The following is a 20,521-nucleotide window of genomic DNA, read 5'->3' on the forward strand; positions in this document are numbered from 1 at the left end:
GTTTGTGGTCTACATTAATGACTTGGATATGAATGTAAAATGTATGATCAGTAAGTTCGCGGATGATACAAAAATGGGTAGGGTGGTAAATAGCGAGGAGGGTAGCCTCAGTCTGCAGGACGATATAGATGGGTTGGTCAGATGGGCGGAACAGTGGCAAATGGAATTTAACCTGGAAAAGTGCGAGGTGATGCACTTTGGGGGGACTAACAAGGCAAGGGAATACACAATGAATGGTAAGACCCTAGGCAAGACGGAGGGTCAGAGGGATCTGGGTGTGCAAGTACACAGATCCCTGAAGGCGGCGGAACAGGTGGATAAGGTGGTAAAAAAGGCATATGGGATACTTGCCTTCATTAGCCGAGGCATAGAATATAAGAGCAAGGAGGTTATGATGGAGCTGTATAAAACACTGGTTAGGCCACAGCTGGAATACTGTGTGCAGTTCTGGTCGCCACGCTACAGGAAGGATGTGAACGCTTTGGAGAGGGTGCAGAGGAGATTCACCAGGATGTTACCAGTGCTGGAGCGCTTCAGCTATGAAGAGAGACTGGGCAGATTGGGTTTGTTTTCCTTGGAGCAGAGGAGGCTGAGGGGGGACATGATTGAGGTGTACAAAATTATGAGGGGCATAGATAGGATGGATACTGAGGAGCTTTTTCCCTTAGTAGAAGGGTCAATAACTAGGGGGCATAGATTCAAGGTAAAGGGCGGGAGGTTTAGAGGGGATTTGAGAAAGAACTTTTTCGCCCAGAGGGTGGTTGGAGTCTGGAACTCACTGCCTGAAAGGGTTGTGGAGGCAGGAACCCTCACAACATTTAAGAAGCATTTGGATGAGCACTTGAAATGCCATAGCATACAAGGCTACGGACCAAATGCTGGAATATGGGATTAGATTAGACAGGGCTTGATGGCCGGCGCGGACACGATGGGCCGAAGGGCCTCTATCCGTGCTGTATAACTCTATGAGTTAAAGTCTTGCTCTATGAAGCTTAAAACCTATACCGGTGAACGAGTGGCAACATTGGGTACAGCTATTGTAACTGTGAAACATAGGGACACCATGGAACAGCTACCTGTAGTTGTAGTATCGGGTTCTGGACCAAACTTGTTAGGTCGGGGCTGGATACGAGAACTTAAATTAGATTGGGGAGCAATAAATCAACTAGAGGGAGGCAAACAATTGTCTTTGCAAGACGTGTTGATTGAACATGAGAACGTGTTCAAGGAAGAACTTAGAACATTTAATGGCCCCCCAGCTAAGATTTATATAGACAAGGAGGCACTGCCAAGGTTTTTTAAACAACGACCTGTGCCTTATGCCATGAAACCGAAGGTAGAGGCTGAGCTTGACCGTCTTTTGAGAGAGAACATTCTGGAACCCGTAAAATGTTCAGAATGGGCAGCTCCCATTGTACCTGTTTTAAAACCAGACAATTTGGTAAGAATCTGTGGAGATTATAAATTGACTGTAAATAGGGTGCCTAAACTAGAACAGTATCCTATTCCTAAAACTGAGGATCTTTTTGCAAACCTGGCTGGAGGGAAGAAATTCACGAAGCTGGATATGAGTCATGCATACTTGCAGATTACACTAGATGAGGAATCCAAGAAGTATGTAACCATAAATACACACAAGGGTTTGTTTACCTATAACCGCTTGCCATTTGGTGTCTCATCTAGTCCAGCTATCTTCCAGAGAACTATCGAGGGTGTACTGCAAGGGATCCCACATGTTTCGATCTACCTGGATGATATTCTGGTGACGGGAAGAACCGACCAGGAGCATCTGAGCACTCTGAGGGAGGTACTTCAAAGATTGGATAAGGCTGGGTTACGGCTCAAGAGGAGTAAGTGTACTTTCCTGGGGAATGAGGCCGTGTTCCTGGGACACAGAGTGGATGCCACCGGGCTCCATCCAATCAAGGAGAAGGTACAAGCACTGCAGGAGGCCCCAGATCCTACAAATGTGACTGAGTTAAAAGCTTACCTGGGACTGCTAAACTATTATAACAGGTTTTTACCAAACTTGTCAACAGTGTTAGCACCTCTTCACAAACTACTGCGCAAGGAGACACAGTGGCAGTGGGAGGAGGAACAGAAGGTTTCATTTGAACAGTCCAAGAAACTGATGCTATCCTCGGATGTGCTGGTGCACTACAATGCAGAGAAAGACATCATTCTCTCTTGTGATGCTTCACCTTACGGGGTGGGGGCAGTTCTTTCACACTGTATGGAAGATGGAACTGAAAGACCGATCGGGTTTATGTCTCGAACTCTGACCCCAGCGGAAGAAAACTATTCCCAGTTGGATAAAGAGGGATTAGCAGTAATGTTTGGGTTACAGAGGTTTCATAAGTACATATATGGCAGGAAATTCACCATATGCACAGATCATAAACCTCTTCTATCTCTTTTTAATGAGATGAAAGCAGTACCACAGATGGTGTCACCCCGAATCCAGAGATGGGCAGTGACGTTGAGGGCATATGAGTATGTCATCGTTTACAAGGTGGGCAAGTACCATGGGAACGCAGATGCCTTGAGCCGTCTTCCACCACCAGGTACACCTATCCGTGCAGCTCCAGAGGACAGAGTTTTGATGTTGGAGGACACGGACACGGCAATTGTGACCGCAGAACAAGTAAGGACTTGGACTGGTAAGGATCCAGTAAATGTCTAGAGTCCGAGAATATGTAATGAGGGGTTGGCCTCAACATCCGGAAGGGACTGATTTCACACCTTACAGTGTCAGGAAGACAGAGTTGAGTGTACAGGATGGTTGCGTGTTGTGGGGAGCTCGAGTGATTATTCCACAGCCAGCACGACAGTCTATCCTAGTGCAACTACATCAGTGTCATCCTGGAGTTTCGCATATGAAAGCCTTGGCAAGGAGTTACTTGTGGTGGCCAAAGCTAGATGAGGAGATAGAAAATCTTGTCAAGACATGCAGCACTTGTCAAGAACACAGGAAGGCACCGGCAGCGGCTCCACTCCACCCCTGGGAGTGGCCGGATAAACCATGGAGGAGATTACATGTAGATTATGCGGGTCCCTTCATGGGAAAGATGTCCCTCATAATCATTGATGCACATTCCAAATGGATGGATGTGTATCCTGTAAATTCTGCTTCATCTACTGTTACTATAGACTGCCTGCGTAGGAGTTTTAGTAATCAAGGAATACTGGAGATCGTAGTAAGTGACAATGCCACGTGTTTTGTGAGTACAGAAACAAAAGAGTTCATGAGAAACAATGGCATAGTGCACGTGACTTCAGCTCCATATCATCCGTCTTCAAATGGACTTGCGGAGAGAGCCGTACAAACATTTAAGGAGATGATGAAAAAAAGTGCAGAAGGGAGTTTGACAGCAAAGGTGTCACGAGTTCTGTTCAGCTACAGAATAACACCTCAATCTACCACAGGACTCTCTCCTGCTGAGTTATTGTTAGGACGTCGACTACGCTCCACTCTTGACCTGGTTCACCCAGATCTAAAAAGGAAGGTGGAAAATCGACAAATCAAACAAAAGGAGAACCATGACAAAAGGACCAAGAGCCGCAGTTTTGGAGAAGGAGATGCGGTCCTTACCAGAAATTTCAGTTATGGTCCAAAATGGATTCCTGGCATCATAGACTCATTGATCGGTCCAGTTTCATATACGGTCATGTTGGGAACTGGTCAGGTAGTACACAGACATGTGGCTCAGATACTGACCAGACAAAGGGAAATCGAACTGGAGGTTCCAGAGGAAATGTTGGAGGACAAGTTGGTCCCCAGTTATCCAAATGCCTTGGTACCAGCACCACGAACAGAGACAGTTATACCTGGACCCCTTAATCAAGAGGAAATCATTGTAGCAGAGTCAGATACTCTGAGTACTGTTCAGGAGCAGCAGGTGGCTCTACCACAACCAAGCAGGGACTTGACTGTAAGACGTTCACCAAGGTCTCACAAGCCACCAGAGAGATTGATCATGACCTGCTAGATTTGTTCAGGATGGACTATTGTTAAAGGAGTTTCCTTATGGACTTTTAAGAATGTTGTTAAGAATTATTGTAACTTAAGAGAGGGGGAATATAGTAATCTCGGATGTAATGCTTAAGTTATCCACCAGAGGGAGACAAATGCTAAGGGGTTATATTTACTAGTGTTAAGGTAACATTGCATTATGGGTAGAATGACTCATAGGATCCTCCATTTTTGCATCGTGCAGTAAGAATTAGAAGTGCATGCCTGTAGCTGTAAGAGCTATGTTCTCTCCTAAACTGTGTAATTAAAAAGATAAGTTTTGGGTTCCTGATTGGACCTTACCACTCGGATATCACAATATCCGAATTCACCACGGATATACGACACGTGGCCGGTAAGGACAACCTGGTGGCAGACTGCCTCTCCCGCGCGATCGTCAAGACGGTTCATTTGGGCATCGACTACGCCTTCATGGCAGCGGACCGAGCCTCAGACCCGGAATTTCAAGCTTACCGAACGGCCATCACTGGCCTCCAGTTGGCCGACGTCAAGTTCCATTCTGCAGGTACCACGCTGTTGTGTGACGTCTCCGTACAGGATCCTCGCCCTATGGTGCCGGTCATCTGGCACCGCAAAGTGTTCGACGCCATACATGGGTTGTCACACCCTGGAATGAAGGCCTCTCAGAAACTGATGTCAGCGAAATTTGTATGGCATGGCATGCATAAGGATGTCCGCGACTGGGCCAACACCTGCGTGGTCTGCCAAAAGGCCAAGGTACAGCGCCACATCAAAGCTCCGTTGGCCACCTTCACAGTTCCAGAGCAACGTTTTGACCACGTCAACGTGGACCTGGTAGGACCACTCCCACCCTCCCATGGTTTTTCACACATTCTGACAATGGTTGACCGCACCACCAGATGGCCGGAGGCGGTCCCCCTGTCATCCGCTACTTCGGCGGACGTGGCCGGGGCGTTCATTTCCTCCTGGATCGCCCGTTTCGGAGTACCTGCCGATATTTCATCAGACAGGGGACCGCAGTTTTCCTCCGAACTCTGGAATGCAGTGGCCCAAGGACTCGGTGTCAAATTACACCGCACCACAGCCTACCACCCACAGGCGAATGGCCTCTGCGAACGCTGGCCCTGAGAGCCAGCCTCCAGGACGCTGGATGGGCAGACAAGCTACCGTGGGTCCTGTTGGGCCTTCGCACAGCCCCCAAAGAAGACCTTCACTCTTCATCAGCGGAGCTGGTGTATGGTCAGCCGCTGCGGGTCCCAGGGGACTTCCTGCCAACATCGACGGAGCAATGGTCCGCGTCTGCCCAGCTTGCTAGTCACCAAGAGGTGGCCAGATGTTTCGCACCGGTGCCTGTAAAGTCTGTGGGTTGTGCAGTTAATAAATACACAGACTTCAGAAGTAACAAACAAACAGGTCTTTACTATTCGAAGGTCCGGGCGAATCTGCCCCAGCAATCCTGCCACAACACTTATATACTGGTGTGGTCACTATCGGTATTACAGTATACAGAAGCCAAACAAATAGTGCCACACCTAAAGTAGTTCTCTTAAAGGTGAACGGTTACATTCAATAGTTCCCTTAAAGGTAGACGGGTACATACACTACAAACCTCCCTTTTTAGCTTATTACTTACAGAGTCCCCGTTAAACATACATATCTTCAACTTCCTATAAAACAAATTACAGATATAATCTCGGTGGAGTCAATGTCATATAAAACAATTTACAGATATAATCTCGGTGGAAACAGTTCACAGGTTCAGTCTCTGCGGAAACAGTTCATAGATTCAGTCTCTGATCTTGACTCGTTCCGAACAACATTTCTTTGGTGTAGCCGGTTCACCTGGCTAGCGTGACTCCTCCATAGCCTTTTTCTTGATGTAACAGCTTGAACTTTCGTCCTGTTGAACCAGCAGTGCGGACTTTTACAACCAACTGGCTGTCTTGACATTTTCCAGTTTTTCAACTAATTTAGCTCCTTTCGTAATGTCCCGCCTGGGATGGTAGAAGTGCTAATATTTTAGACAGTTATTATCTTCTGCTTCTTCTTTTTCTTTTCTGCCTTTTTGAAACTCTCGGAGCTCCTTTCTCGGCTGCCAGCTGTAGCGCCACCAACTCTCTATGTTCCTTAGACCTTAAGTGCTTCATCCGGATTTCAGCACTTTGGGAGTTTTCATCACAAGCTGGGCAGACCACATCCTCGTAATATTCAGTGTCACTCAACAGGTCATGGTAATATTCGGGTTCGTCCTGAGTTAGGCCAGCGAGAGAGCCTACTTCTTCCTCCTCACCCGTCCGGACGTTAGCTGACGGTGGTTCCTTCCCTAGACATCTTTCTTGAAAAGACTTCTTCATGCATTCATATTCATCCCGCTCTTCCTGGGTTATCTGCCATTCCTTCACGACGGACCTCATTTGTGAGTTCAATACCTTCCCTTCCATCGGGAATTGCGTTATCAGGCTATTTAAACCTTCTACTGAAGTAACGGTTTCCACATTCTTCTGTTCACCTTGACGTGATTCAACGTACTTTTGGCATCCTTGTAAAATTTGTGTTGCCACCTCAGCTATCTCCGTGACTTTTGAGAGCTCCGAACTCGTTCCCCCTGAAGATTGAAGCTCGTGTTCAGATTGTTCCCCTTGCAGAGTCTTGTCCTTCAGCATATGAAGGAGTTGGCTGACCGTTAACTCTTCCCTGGGAACACGGTGGATCAGAGTCTTCTCCATTTCATCCACCTCTTTCTCCAATACTTCCACCTTACGTTCCTCTTGAACTTTGGCTTTCAGCGCTCGGAAAAGTTGCGCCCTGATGCTCTCTAGTTCATGTTCAGGGACCATTCTTACAGTCTCTGAGTTTCTTACAGTTTCCTTTTCTTCCACTGAAAGGATTCCCAGTTGAATCTGTTCTTCAAGTTGTTGAACCTCGGTCATTGCCGCCTCATATTTGTCTTGGGTGCCCTTCAATGTTTTTATGAGTTCTTGGACATCCTGTCTTTCATGCTCTGCCATGTTTTTCACCTCTAATTTCTCATCTATGGATGGAACTCCTACCGATGAGTCTGTCTTGGCCTTGAGCTCATCAAGAATTTCCTGCAACCTTTGGATTTCTTGCTCATGTTCAACCTTTAGTTGTTCATATGCTTCTACTGAAACTAGCTTTTCGGAGGCTGCCGAGTTAACCCCCTCCAGAATTGTAGCCTGGGCCTGTTCATACTGTTCTTTCAACTTCTCACACTCTGCTTGTAAGGAGTCGTAGAGAAGAACTGGAATCAAATCCTGGCTTCCTGAAGATTCCTCTTCCTTTGGTTCGTTCTGTAAATATTCTAGTTCCTGAACAGCATCAGGGGAATGTGATTGGTATTTGACCACGATGGCTCTATGGTCGCTCTCTGCTTGAGCTAGCTGTCTCTGTTGTCTTTCCAGGTTCTCCCATTCGGTGTCCCAGAACTTTTCCATATTTTTCATCTCTTGTACGAGACGGTCACCCAACTGTTCTAATTGTTGTCGTACTTTGACATAAGTTTGCGTCCGAGCTCGGTGTTCTTCCGTCGTGGATGAATCCTTTGCTTGAACAGGCTCAGAATTCTCTGTCAACCTGGAGTTCTGCTCTGCAGCTTTATTCTTCTTGGTACCATAAGTCCTTCTGCATGTCTTCGTTTTCTTCCCCATCGTCGGCAAGTCCCTTTTAGCCTTGTCTTCCATATTCGACTTGGTCTTATCATCATCCATTTCAGAATCTGAGCTAATAGCTTGCACCGAGTCCTCCCTCATTATGGCTTTTAGGTAATGCCATTCCATGTCTATTTTCTTAATCCACTCCCGTCCTAGAAGTGGTGGTCCTCCCTCAGGTAATACGTACAAGTTCATTCTTGGGTGTTCTTTACCCCTATCTCTCACCTTGACTCTTATTTTCCCCACGGGGTATACGTTATGCCCCGTGTATGTCTGTAATACGAACTTGGTATTTCTTAAAGGTATGTGAGAGAATAGCCGGTGGCAGTCCCTTCGGTTGATGACTGATAGAGCTGATCCAGTGTCCAGCTCCATTCTTACTTGGACTCCAGCTATTTTTAGTATGACCCAGATGGTCTGTAGATCCGTTTCTTTACCCACATTGTGGATTCTCAGACTACCCAGCTCCTGGTTGTTTGGGTCTGAGTCTGAATTCTGTTCGTCTGAACTCTTCTCAGCCACCTTGTGTACCTTGTTGTACTTTTCTTGTGGTGGCTTCCTTTGATTGTTGGTCTTTTTCCCGGACCGGCATACCTTCGCGATGTGACCCAGTTTGCCACATTTCCTACACTCTTGGTTCTTAAACCAGCATTGATTCTGGTCATGCGTTGTCTTGCCACAACGGTAGCATTTTGTTGTGCTTGAAGTAATTTGGTCCACCCCGAGTGCCGCCGCCTTTAGTTGCATTTCCGCCGTTCCTTTCGCTGCGGCTTCGTGCGATGCAGCTATAAGGACAGCCCTGTCCAGTGTGAGGTCGTTCTCTTCCAGTAGTCGCTTCTGCGTCCCTTCTTTGGACAATCCGCATACGAACTTGTCCCGCAGCGCTTCTGTCAGATTCCCTCCGAACTGGCAGTATTTCGCTAGCCTACGCAGTTCGACCAAGTATTCCGCATTGCTTTCGTCTTTCCTCTGCGTTCTTGCGTAGAATTTGAATCATTCAGCCAGCATCAGCGGTGTGGGGTTCAAGTGGTCCTTCAGCACAGCCACAATCTCTTCGAAGGTCTGATCCGCTGGTTTATTTGGTGCTATTAGATGCTTCAAGAGCCCGTATGTTTTTGCCCCCATCGAGTTTAGCAATGTTATCGCCTTGTCGTCTTCCTCTATTTTGTTGGCTTCGCAATAGATCTCTATGCGTTCCACGTACGTGGCCCAGTCTTCTATTTCAGAATTAAAGTCGTTAATATTCCCTCGCTTAGGCATCTTTCTTCCCTTGGGAGCAGCACCAGTATTTCTTTAAGTATTCTTATTTATTTGTTTATTTCTAAGATGGCGGTTTTCCCGCGAAATCGGCGGTTTCCCGCTCTTTCCTTCTCTCCCCGCCCACTTCAATGGCGGTTTGTCAGTTAAGATGGCGGTTTTCCCGCGAAAATGGCGGTTTCCCGCTCTTCCTTTCTCGCCCCGCCCACTTCAATGGCGGTTTCCCGCTTCTGGCGTCTTCTCCACCTAATGGCGGCTTCCCGCGTTCCTTCCCGGTGGAAGGGGTACGCTTCCCCCACAGCGGACAGGTTCAGCCGCTGGCTGGCTTCCGCACAGCTCCCCTTACTCGGCTCTGTCTTTTCCTCCCGCCCGCACGGCTCTACCGGCGCTGGGTACACCCCGTTAACAGAGGACAGTTCAGCCGCTGGACTGGCTCTCGCGCAGTCTCTCTCTCTGTACCCGGCTCTGTCGCTCTCTCTCCCGCACGTTCGGTGCAACCGGCCCTGGGTACCCCGTTGGTGGAGAACAGTTCAGCCGCTGGACTGGCTCTCGCACAGTCTCTCTCCCCTTGCTCGGCTCTGTCTCTCCCTCTCCCGCACGTTCGGTGCAACCGGCCCTGGGTACCCCGTTGGTGGAGAACAGCTCAGCCGCTGGACTGGCTCTCGCGCAGTCTCTCTCCCCTTGCTCGGCTCTGTCTCTCTCTCCCACCCGCACGGTTCCTGTTCGCCTCCCAGCCCTCTCGCAGACCGGTGTTTCCCTCCCCGGCTGCGGCTGGGTTTCTCTTCCCGCGCCTACTCACAGTCTCAGCGCTTCGTGGCTGCGGTCGCTGCCCGGTTTTCCCGCCGATCGAGGTCCGACTGTCTCACGACGCCGTTGGACCCGACTTTCTGACCGGCTCCGTTCCCCCCTCGACCGTGGTCGAGTGCACAGCCCTTATCCTCCGGATATTCTCTACACCTTCCCCTACTCACAGTCTCCGCGGCCGCCTTGTTTCCAGCTGATCGGCTCACTCCGCACCGTGGTAGAAGGGTAGTCAGTGCCTGTTGCAGATGGAAGCTTTTGTTGCTAAAGTCTTCCTCCTTCCTCCTGCTGTAGCCTCGTGTTTTCTTTCAGCAGCACGCCGAGGGCGGTTGCCTCTCTTCGACGCTCTTCGTTGCTTTGGTAGTCTTGCCGCAGGGTACGATCGGACTCGTCGCCACTGTAAAGTCTGTGGGTTGTGCAGTTAATAAATACACAGACTTCAGAAGTAACAAACAAACAGGTCTTTACTATTCGAAGGTCCGGGCGAATCTGCCCCAGCAATCCTGCCACAACACTTATATACTGGTGTGGTCACTATCGGTATTACAGTATACATAAGCCAAACAAATAGTGCCACACCTAAAGTAGTTCTCTTAAAGGTGAACGGTTACATTCAATAGTTCCCTTAAAGGTAGACGGGTACATACACTACAGTGCCCACTTAGCACCACGGGCTGCAGAGGTCACACGTTCCCACGGAGCTTCACAAGGCTGAATACGTCTTTATTTGTCATGACGCGCATAGGGATCTGCTCAAGGCCCCATATACTGGTCCCTTCCGCGTGTTGGAAGCAGGGGACAAAACCTTCACGGTAGATGTCGGTGGTAAACCGGACCACATTTCGGTCGACCGCTTAAAGCCAGCACATTTGGACCTCGACCGCCCTGTTGAGACAGCACAACCGCCGAGACGGGATCGGCCACCCATCGTCGTTACGGCAGACCAAGTGCGATCGCCCGCCGGACCGCCAGCCGACCAGCAGCCTCCGCCTCGAGAGTACAGGAGTCATTCTGACAGGCTTGTCAGACCCCCTCACCGTTTGGCTTTGTCCGTTAAAGCGAATTCTGGGGGGGGGCGCATGTGGCAGAACCACTGAATGACTCTGGCTAACTGTTTATAATTCTCTTTAACGGGGTTCTAACACCAGCCTAAACCTGTACCATTGTGTTAGGCATTACTGTGTTTTGTATATAGAGTTTGCATGTATGGGGCATGGCCCCTTTAAGAGCATGGGAAAACGCGAGCAAACACGATGACGTCACGTCGCAAACCACGGGACTGCCCAGTCAGTCCTCGTGGCATCTCCGTTGAGTAAAAACCTGTTTAATCGTTCTCTGGTGTCGATCTCAGTTATTCGTAGGAATTCGTTAATTCCTACAATATCTTTTTTAAAGAGCGGCACAGGCACAATGGGCTGAATGGGCTCCTACTGAGCTGTATTGTTCTACGATTCTCTGCCTTCTCTCTCACCGCGGCTCTGTCTGTTGCAGGTCCATGCGCGGCGGGTGTGGTGGGGACCAAGATGCCGCGATACTGTCTGTTTGGTGATGTGGTCAACACGGCCTCACGAATGGAGTCCACGGGATTACGTAAGATCCACTGTTCTCCCTCTCTCATCCTCCTTCTCTCATCCTCCCTCTCTCATCCTCCCTCTCTCATCCTCCCTCTCTCAATCTCACAACCTATCTCAATCCAGCTGCACTCTGTCTGTCTTTCTCCCTGTCCCTGTTTGTCTCTCTGTATCCATCTCTCCCTCTCTGTGTTTCTCTCTTTCTCTCTCTCTCTATTTCCTCCCCAAACCTCTCTGCCTCTTTACCTCTCTCTCCTCCTTTAAGACGCTCCTTAAACCTACCTCTTTGACCAAGCTTTTGGTCATCTGCCCTAACATCTACTTATGTGGCTTGGAGTCAAACTTTGTTTAATAACACTCCTGTGAAGTGCCTCTCTAATTCTCCTACATTACAACAGTGACTACACTTCAAAAGTGCTCTATTGACTGCAAAGCGCTTTGAGACGTCCGGTGGTCATGAAAGGCGCTATATAAATGCATGTCTTTTCATTTTTCTCTGTCTCGCTCGTCTCTCTGTATCTCTCTCTCTGTCTGTGTCTCTGTGTGTCTATCTCTTTCTATCTCTCTCTGTCTTTCTCTCTCTTTATCTTTCTCTCTCTCACTGTCTGTATACCTCTGTCTGTATTTCTCTGTCTCTGTGTACAGCACAGGCTAGATACAGAGTAAAGCTCCCTGTACACTGTCTCATCAAACACTCCCAGGGCAGGTACAGCACGGGTCAGATACAGAGTAAAGCTCCCTCTACACTGTCCCATCAAACACTCCCAGGGCAGGTACAGCACGGGTTAGATACAGAGTAAAGCCCCCTCTACACTGTGCCATCAAACACTCCCAGGGCAGGTACAGCACGGGTTAGATACAGAGTAAATCTCCCTCTACACTGTGCCATCAAACACTCCCAGGGCAGGTACAGCACGGGTTAGATACAGAGTAAATCTCCCTCTACACCGTGCCATCAAACACTCCCAGGGCAGGTACAGCACGGGTTAGATACAGAGTAAAGCTCCCTCTACACTGTCCCATCAAACACTCCCAGGGCAGGTACAGCACGGGTTAGATACAGAGTAAAGCTCCCTCTACACTGTCCCATCAAACACTCCCAGGGCAGGTACAGCACGGGTTAGATACAGAGCAAAGCTCCCTCTACACTGTCCCATCAAACACTCCCAGGGCAGGTACAGCACGGGTTAGATACAGAGTAAAGCTCCCTCTACACTGTCCCATCAAACACTCCCAGGGCAGGTACAGCACGGGTTAGATACAGAGTAAAGCTCCCTCTACACTGCCCCCATCAAACACTCCCAGGGCAGGTACAGCACAGGTTAGATACAGAGTAAAGCTCCCTCTACGCTGTCCCATCAAACACTCCCAGGGCAGGTACAGCACGGGTTAGATACAGAGTAAAGCTCCCTCTACGCTGTCCCATCAAACACTCCCAGGGCAGGTACAGCACGGGTTAGATACAGAGTAGAGCTCCCTCTACACTGTCCCATCAAACACTCCCAGGGCAGGTACAGCACGGGTTAGATACAGAGTAAAGCTCCCTCTACACTGTCCCATCAAACACTCCCAGGGCAGGTACAGCACGGGTTAGATACAGAGTAAAGCTCCCTCTACGCTGTCCCATCAAACACTCCCAGGGCAGGTACAGCACGGGTTAGATACAGAGTAAAGCTCCCTCTACACTGTCCCATCAAACACTCCCAGGGCAGGTACAGCACGGGTTAGATACAGAGCAAAGCTCCCTCTATACTGTCCCATCAAACACTCCCAGGGCAGGTACAGCACGGGTTAGATACAGAGTAAAGCTCCCTCTACACTGTCCCATCAAACACTCCCAGGGCAGGTACAGCACGGGTTAGATACAGAGTAAAGCTCCCTCTACACTGCCCCCATCAAACACTCCCAGGGCAGGTACAGCACAGGTTAGATACTGAGTAAAGCTCCCTCTACACTGTCCCATCAAACACTCCCAGGGCAGGTACAGCACGGGTTAGATACAGAGTAAAGCTCCCTCTACACTGTCCCATCAAACACTCCCAGGGCAGGTACAGCACGGGTTAGATACAGAGTAAAGCTCCCTCTACACTGCCCCATCAAACACTCCCAGGGCAGGTACAGCACGGGTTAGATACAGAGTAAATCTCCCTCTACACTGTCCCATCAAACACTCCCAGGGCAGGTACAGCATGGGTTAGATACAGAGTAAATCTCCCTCTACACTGTCCCATCAAACACTCCCAGGGCAGGTACAGCATGGGTTAGATACAGAGTAAAGCTCCCTCTACACTGTCCCATCAAACACTCCCAGGGCAGGTACAGCACGGGTTAGATACAGAGTAAATCTCCCTCTACACTGTCCTATCAAACACTCCCAGGGCAGGTACATCACGGGTTAGATGCAGAGTAAAGCTCCCTCTACACTGTCCCATCAAACACTCCCAGGGCAGGTACAGCACGGGTTAGATACAGAGTAAAGCTCCCTCTACACTGTCCCATCAAACACTCCCAGGGCAGGTACAGCACGGGTTAGATACAGAGTAGAGCTCCCTCTACACTGTCCCATCAAACACTCCCAGGGCAGGTACAGCACGGGTTAGATACAGAGTAAAGCTCCCTCTACACTGCCCCATCAAACACTCCCAGGGCAGGTACAGCACGGGTTAGATACAGAGTAAAGCTCCCTCTACACTGTCCCATCAAACACTCCCAGGGCAGGTACAGCACGGGTTAGATACAGAGTAAAGCTCCCTCTACACTGTGCCATCAAACACTCCCAGGGCAGGTACAGCACGGGTTAGATACAGAGTAAAGCTCCCTCTACACTGTGCCATCAAACACTCCCAGGGCAGGTACAGCACGGGTTAGATACAGAGTAAAGCTCCCTCTACACTGTGCCATCAAACACTCCCAGGGCAGGTACAGCATGGGTTAGATACAGAGTAGAGCTCCCTCTACACTGCCCCATTAAACACTCTCAGGGCAGGTACAGCACGGGGTTAGATACAGAGTAAAGCTCCCTCTACACTGTCCCATCAAACACTCCCAGGGCAGGTACAGCACGGGTTAGATACAGAGTAAAGCTCCCTCTACACTGTCCCATCAAACACTCCCAGGGCAGGTACAGCACGGGTTAGATACAGAGTAAAGCTCCCTCTACACTGTCCCATCAAACACTCCCAGGGCAGGTACAGCATGGGTTAGATACAGAGTAAAGCCCCCTCTACACTGTCCCATCAAACACTCCCAGGGCAGGTACAGCACGGGTTAGATACAGAGTAAAGCTCCCTCTACACTGCCCCATCAAACACTCCCAGGTACAGCACGGGGTAGATACAGAGTAAAGCTCCCTCTACACTGTCCCATCAAACACTCCCAGGGCAGGTACAGCATGGGTTAGATACAGAGTAAAGCTCCCTCTACACTGTCCCATCAAACACTCCCAGGGCAGGTACAGCACGGGTTAGATACAGAGTAAAGCTCCCTCTACACTGTCCCATCAAACACTCCCAGGGCAGGTACAGCATGGGTTAGATACAGAGTAAATCTCCCTCTACACTGTCCCATCAAACACTCCCAGGGCAGGTACAGCACGGGTTAGATACAGAGTAAAGCTCCCTCTACACTGTCCCATCAAACACTCCCAGGGCAGGTACAGCACGGGTTAGATACAGAGTAAAGCTCCCTCTACACTGTCCCATCAAACACTCCCAGGGCAGGTACAGCATGGGTTAGATACAGAGTAAAGCTCCCTCTACACTACCCATTAACGCAAAATGAAAGGCAGTCATGTGTTGTGTGCCCATGTGTCTATTGCCCCAACTGATTTCACGCATGATCCTCACAAATGGCAGACGGTCGATGCTTACATGCTCTCTCTCTGGATTTAACCCCATATCCCCGATGGGACAGTGTGGCTCATCCAGTTTCCCTCCCACTCACATTTGAAATATTCAGAAGGCCTTTTGGTGAACACATTAAGAAACAAATATTCTCTTTGCTGCAGCGTTAAGAATTCATGTTAACCAATCGACGATCAATATACTGAAGAGAACAGCGTGTAAATTTGAATATGAGATGCGGGGAGAGACCTACCTGAAGGTAATTCTGTTCACTTGATGTATTTATATTTCTCCTGTTTGGAATTTTCAAGGCTGAGATTGATAGATTTTTGTCGGGTATCAAGGGATACGGAGTAATGACGGGTAAATGGAGTTGCGGTACAGAGCCACCATGATCTGAGTGAATGGCGGAACAGGCTCGAGGGGCTGAATGGCCTCCTCCTGTTCCTATGTGCTTGTAGTTGTTGTTATTGTATTGGGATCCCGCCCCACTCCATACCACACACCGTAAGCTTTCCGTGAGTACAGTGAATCTACCAGCTCCTGGGCCTCGACTGATGCTACTCGGAATCACAGAGAAAGAAAGATTTGCATTTCTATAGCGCCTTTCATGACCTCAGGACATCCCAAAGCGCTTGACAGCCAATGAAGTACTTCTGAAGTGTAGTCACTGTTGTGATGTAGTAAACACAGCAGCCAATTTTCGCACAGCCAGCTCCCAAAAACAATAATTTGATAATGACCAGATAATCTGTTTTAGTGATGTTGGTTGAGGGATAAATATTGGCCCCAGGACACCGGGGAGAACTCCCCTGCTCTTCTTCAAAATAGAGCCATGGGATCTTTTACGTCCACCTGAGAAGGCAGACGGAGCCTCAGTTTAACGCTTCACCTGAGAGATGGCATTTTCGACAGCCGAGATTATGTGCTCGAGTTCCTGGAGTGGGACCTTCTGAATCGGAGGGCAGGGTGCTACCCACTGAGCCAAGGGATTGGTTATCTTGGGTACGCATCGACAGGTCCCAGGGATTGACTTATGGAGCGAGCAAAGCAATCAGACCCACGGGCCAGGCGGTCTACACAGGGAGTAACTGATCTCTTGTCTATTTCAGGGAAGAGGAACTGAAGTCACCTATTGGCTCACGGGAGAAACAGACCGCAACTTTAGACTGCCAGCTCCACCCTCAGCGTAAGTGTGATGGGTAGCATGTGCGCTATGACCGGTACCGAGGACCAACGGTTGGTGGTGGTGATCTGATGGTCAAAATCTGCTCCCCCTCCACTCCCCCTGAACTTATGGCCAGTTCACCTTTTGCAAGTAAATGGGAGTTTGGGGGATTTTATTTTGTTTTTGGGACACTGCTGCATTTGTTGCCGTCACTACTTGCCTGAGAAGGTGGCGATGGACCTCCTTGAGCTTCTGCAATCCTTGTTTGTTAATCATCAACAGCTGAGTGGCTTGCTAGGCCACTTGAAATCCATTAAAAGTCAACCATAGCATGGGTCAAGAGTCTCGAGGAGGCCAGACCAGTGGGGGGGCAGGTTCCTTTCCCTCAGGGACATGAGTGAACCTGTTGGGTTTTTACAACTATCTGGCAGCTTTAATGGTCATCTTCCTGGTGCCAGGCCACAAATGGTGGGTTTGAACCCAGCCTGTGTTTTGCTCGTCCAGTACAATAACCTCGAGGCTACCGGACCCCATCCGTACAGCCTCTACAAGGCCTCAAGGGGATCCCTAGGGTCTAGGAGCCTCCACAGGGGTCCATGTACATAGATCATTAAAATGTCATGAACAGGTACAGAAAATAATCAAAAAGGCTAATGGAATGCTGGCCTTTATATCCAGAGGACTAGAATACAAGGGGGTAGAAGTTATACTGCAGCCCTGGTTAGACCACAGCTGGAGCACCGTGAGTATTATGTCCGTGTATAATTGAGACACGGACTGCAGGAGTTGGTTATAACAAGTCTTTACTGAATGGAGACAACCTGGAAACTGAAACTACAGAAGCCTGCTAGGGCCTTTTATACAGGGGTGGTCACTGCCGGTACTGCAGTCTGAGACCAGTCATTCCCTTAAAGGTACATACACAACAATTCCTCCCCTTTTAGATAAACAGTACATAACATTCATTTAACAACTAAATAATAACTAATTACAATTACGGTTGCTAGATACATTGGTTGAAGTTAAGCAATTATAAGTTCAGTCTTTGAGGAGGCTTCCTGATTCTGTCTGGATAATGCCTCTGTGTGGTATCAGGTTCTTCTGGCAAGGTTGAGTCAGGATCAATGTCGTTGTTTGGTTCGTCTGCTTCCAATATCACCGATTCTGCGGTAGATGCAATTGGTACTTCGGTTTCATTACCAGGTGCATCAGATCGTGGTGTGGAGTTGACGTTTTCCAGTGACTCTAGAATCTGGTCAGCATGGCATCTTACAATGCTCTCTCCAACGTCCATGGTATACATTAGAGGTCCTTGCCGTGTACAGATCGTTCCTGGCTGCCATTTCTCTGTGCGGTAGTCCCGGGCCAAAACTGGTTGACCTATCTTAAAACTCCTGGTCGGCCTTTCATTCATTTTCTGAAACTGCCTGTTCTCCACATCTCTTCTGACGTTTGGCTTAACCAAATCCAAGCGGCATCGTAGTCTTCGATTGAAGAACATCATAGCTGGAGTTTGGTTGGTAACCGCATGTGTCGCAAACAAGAAGTTATCCACCTTGTGTTGGAGGGGTATATCTTCATTACACATTGCCTTGATAGCCTTCTTGAATGTTTGAACAAACCTCTCGGACAATCGGCTGGATGATATGGAGCGGATGTGTAATGCTTAACATCATTGTTCTTTAAGAACCTCCGGAACTCTTCAGACACAAACTGTGGTCCATTGTCAGAGCAAATCTGCTCAGGCAGCCCATTCCTGGCGAATATGGTTCGTAAGACTGTGATAGTTTTTTCTGTGGTGTTTGAGGACATTTTTATTACCTCTGGCCACTTTGAATGTGCATCCACCGCAATTAAAAACATCGAGTCCATAAAGGGACCAGCAAAATCAATGTGCACCCTTTGCCATGGAGATGAGGGCCACGCCCATGGATGTAGAGGGGCTTGTGGTGGGGCGTTTTGGACCTTCTGGCATCCTGTACAGCTCTTGGTCATCTCTTCAATTTCTCTATCGATTCCCAGCCACCACACAAACGCTCTGGCTAAGTTCTTCATTTTTACCCCTCCCAGATGACCCTCATGAAGCTCATTGAGCACTTCACTTCAATTCCACTTCAATTTGGGTGGAATTACTACTCTGGATCCACACATCAAGGTTCCTCTGCACACTGACAGCTGTTCTCTTCTCGGCGAGAATGCTGGCAGCAGTGGTTTGCCATGTGCTGGCCATCCCTTCACCGTTAAATCATAGACCCAGGAGAGTGTCGGGTCATTTCGTGTTTCCTTTTCTATGTTTGCATTCGTCACCGGGAGACATTCGACTATAGTCGAGTGGAATAACTCCACTGGATCCACTGCCAGATCTTCTTCCACCATCGGCAACGGTAGGCGCGACAATCCATCAACATTCCCATGCTGTTTAGTTCCTTTGTACTCGATGTCATATTGGTGTGCCCCTAGGAAAAGGGACCACCTCTGTAGCCGTTGTGCCATCATTATCGGTACGCCCTTCTGAGGGTTGAAAATGGAGACGAGAGATTGATGATCACTTAGTAGGGTAAATTTCTGACCGTGCAGGTAGTGATTGAACTTCTTCACCCCCCACACCAGGCTGAAGGCCTCTCTGTCAATCTGGGTGTAGTTACGCTCGGCTGAAGTTAACGAGCGTGACGCAAAAGCTATCGGCCTCTCTGAACCATCAAGGAATTTATGTGACAGTACCGCCCCAATGCCGTAGGGAGACGCATCACACGCCAGCCTTATCGGTAGTGATGGGTTGTAGTGAGCCAATACTTCTCTTGAAGTGATTAAGTCCTTACTATTCTGAAAGGCCCGCTTACATTCATCGCTCCATTTCCATGCTATTCCCATTCGTAGTAGGGCGTTCAGTGGGTGCAGAATTGTGGACAAATTCGGCAAAAACTTATGGTAGTAATTCACCAATCCGAGGAATGACCTCAGTTGCGACACATTTTCAGGCGCTGGAGCCTTAACTACCACTTCAATTTTGTCAGGGGACTTATGCAACCCCTCTTCATCAATCACGTGGCCACAATACGATATCTGTTTCTTAAAAAACTCACACTTGGGGCGATTGGCTCGTAGCCCATGTTCACGTAGTCTAGTGAGCACCTGCTCTAGGTTGGCAAGGTGTTCACTGTCATCTTCACCTGTCACTAGGATGTCGTCCAAGTAACATTGAGTCCCCGGAATCCCTTGCAGGACTTGTTCCATTGCTCTTTGCCATATCGCCGGAGCTGATGCTACTCCAAATACCAGTCAATTATACTGGTAAAGACCTTTGCGAGTGTTTATCGTGAGATACTTCCTAGAGGATTCTTCAACCTCCATCTGCAAATATGCTTGTGCTAGGTCAATTTTTGTAAAACGCTTCCCTCCAGATAGTGAGGCGAAGATATCTTCTATCCTTGGAAGAGGATATTGTACTGTGCGAAGGACTGGGTTCACCGTCACCTTGAAGTCCCCACAGATGCGAACCTTCCTTGGCTCCTCAGACTTATTGTTTAACGTTTTCTTCATGACAGGGACGATGGGTGTCGCCCACTCGCTCCAGCCTACCTTAGATAACACGCCTGCATTCTCCAGATTCTCCAGCTCTGCCTCGACGGCTGGGCGAATTGCATATGGTACCGGTCTTGCTTTGAAAAACTTGGGAATTGCATTCTCCTCTATTTTTATGGAGGCGGTTACGCCTTTAAGAGTGCCCAGTTCTTGTTGAAATACCTCTTTGGCGTCAGCTAAGATTGTTGACAATCGTCCAGGAGTGACGTCGTCATCCTTTTTACCAGCCACCATCAGTGCCTGAATGGAGTGCCAGTCTAAACTTATCTTTCTGATCCATTCACGTCCCAATAATGGTGGTCCACCATCTTGCAGAATGTAGAGATACAATTTCCGTATTTTCTTGCCGTCGTATTCGACAGGCACCCTTATTTTTCCTCTGGGGTATACTTTTTGCCCTGTATACGTCCTCAAGACAATGAATGTCTCTCTCAAGGGTATGTGTGAGAATAGCCGCTCGTAGTCTCATCGATTCATGATGGTTAGAGCTGATCCTGTATCCAATTCCATTTTGACTTGGGACCCTGCTATCGTGAGGGTGACCCAAATGGTTCGGTGATCCTCTTTTGCGATTACGTTGTGAAGTTTGAGACAGCTTAGTCTCTTGTTCCCGGATTCACTATCACTCATCTGGT

The 20,521-nt window shown here is 48.7% G+C and overlaps 1 protein-coding gene across 1 annotated transcript in view; it reads left to right on the forward strand.

The window, feature by feature from the left end:
* LOC147098791 (guanylyl cyclase C-like) overlaps positions 1–20,521 on the forward strand; it is a 248,285-nt gene that overhangs the window by 218,991 nt on the left and 8,773 nt on the right. The window contains exons 24-26 of the mRNA XM_085969476.1: positions 11,215–11,313; positions 15,301–15,395; positions 16,249–16,325. Coding sequence (XP_085825602.1) covers positions 11,215–11,313; positions 15,301–15,395; positions 16,249–16,325 — 271 coding nt within the window. The remainder of the gene's footprint in view (positions 1–11,214; positions 11,314–15,300; positions 15,396–16,248; positions 16,326–20,521) is intronic.

This window comes from Somniosus microcephalus, chromosome 28 (genome assembly GCF_052327205.1).
Source record: "Somniosus microcephalus isolate GS21.2 chromosome 28, FLI_Smic_1.0, whole genome shotgun sequence".
Lineage (NCBI taxonomy): Eukaryota > Metazoa > Chordata > Chondrichthyes > Squaliformes > Somniosidae > Somniosus > Somniosus microcephalus.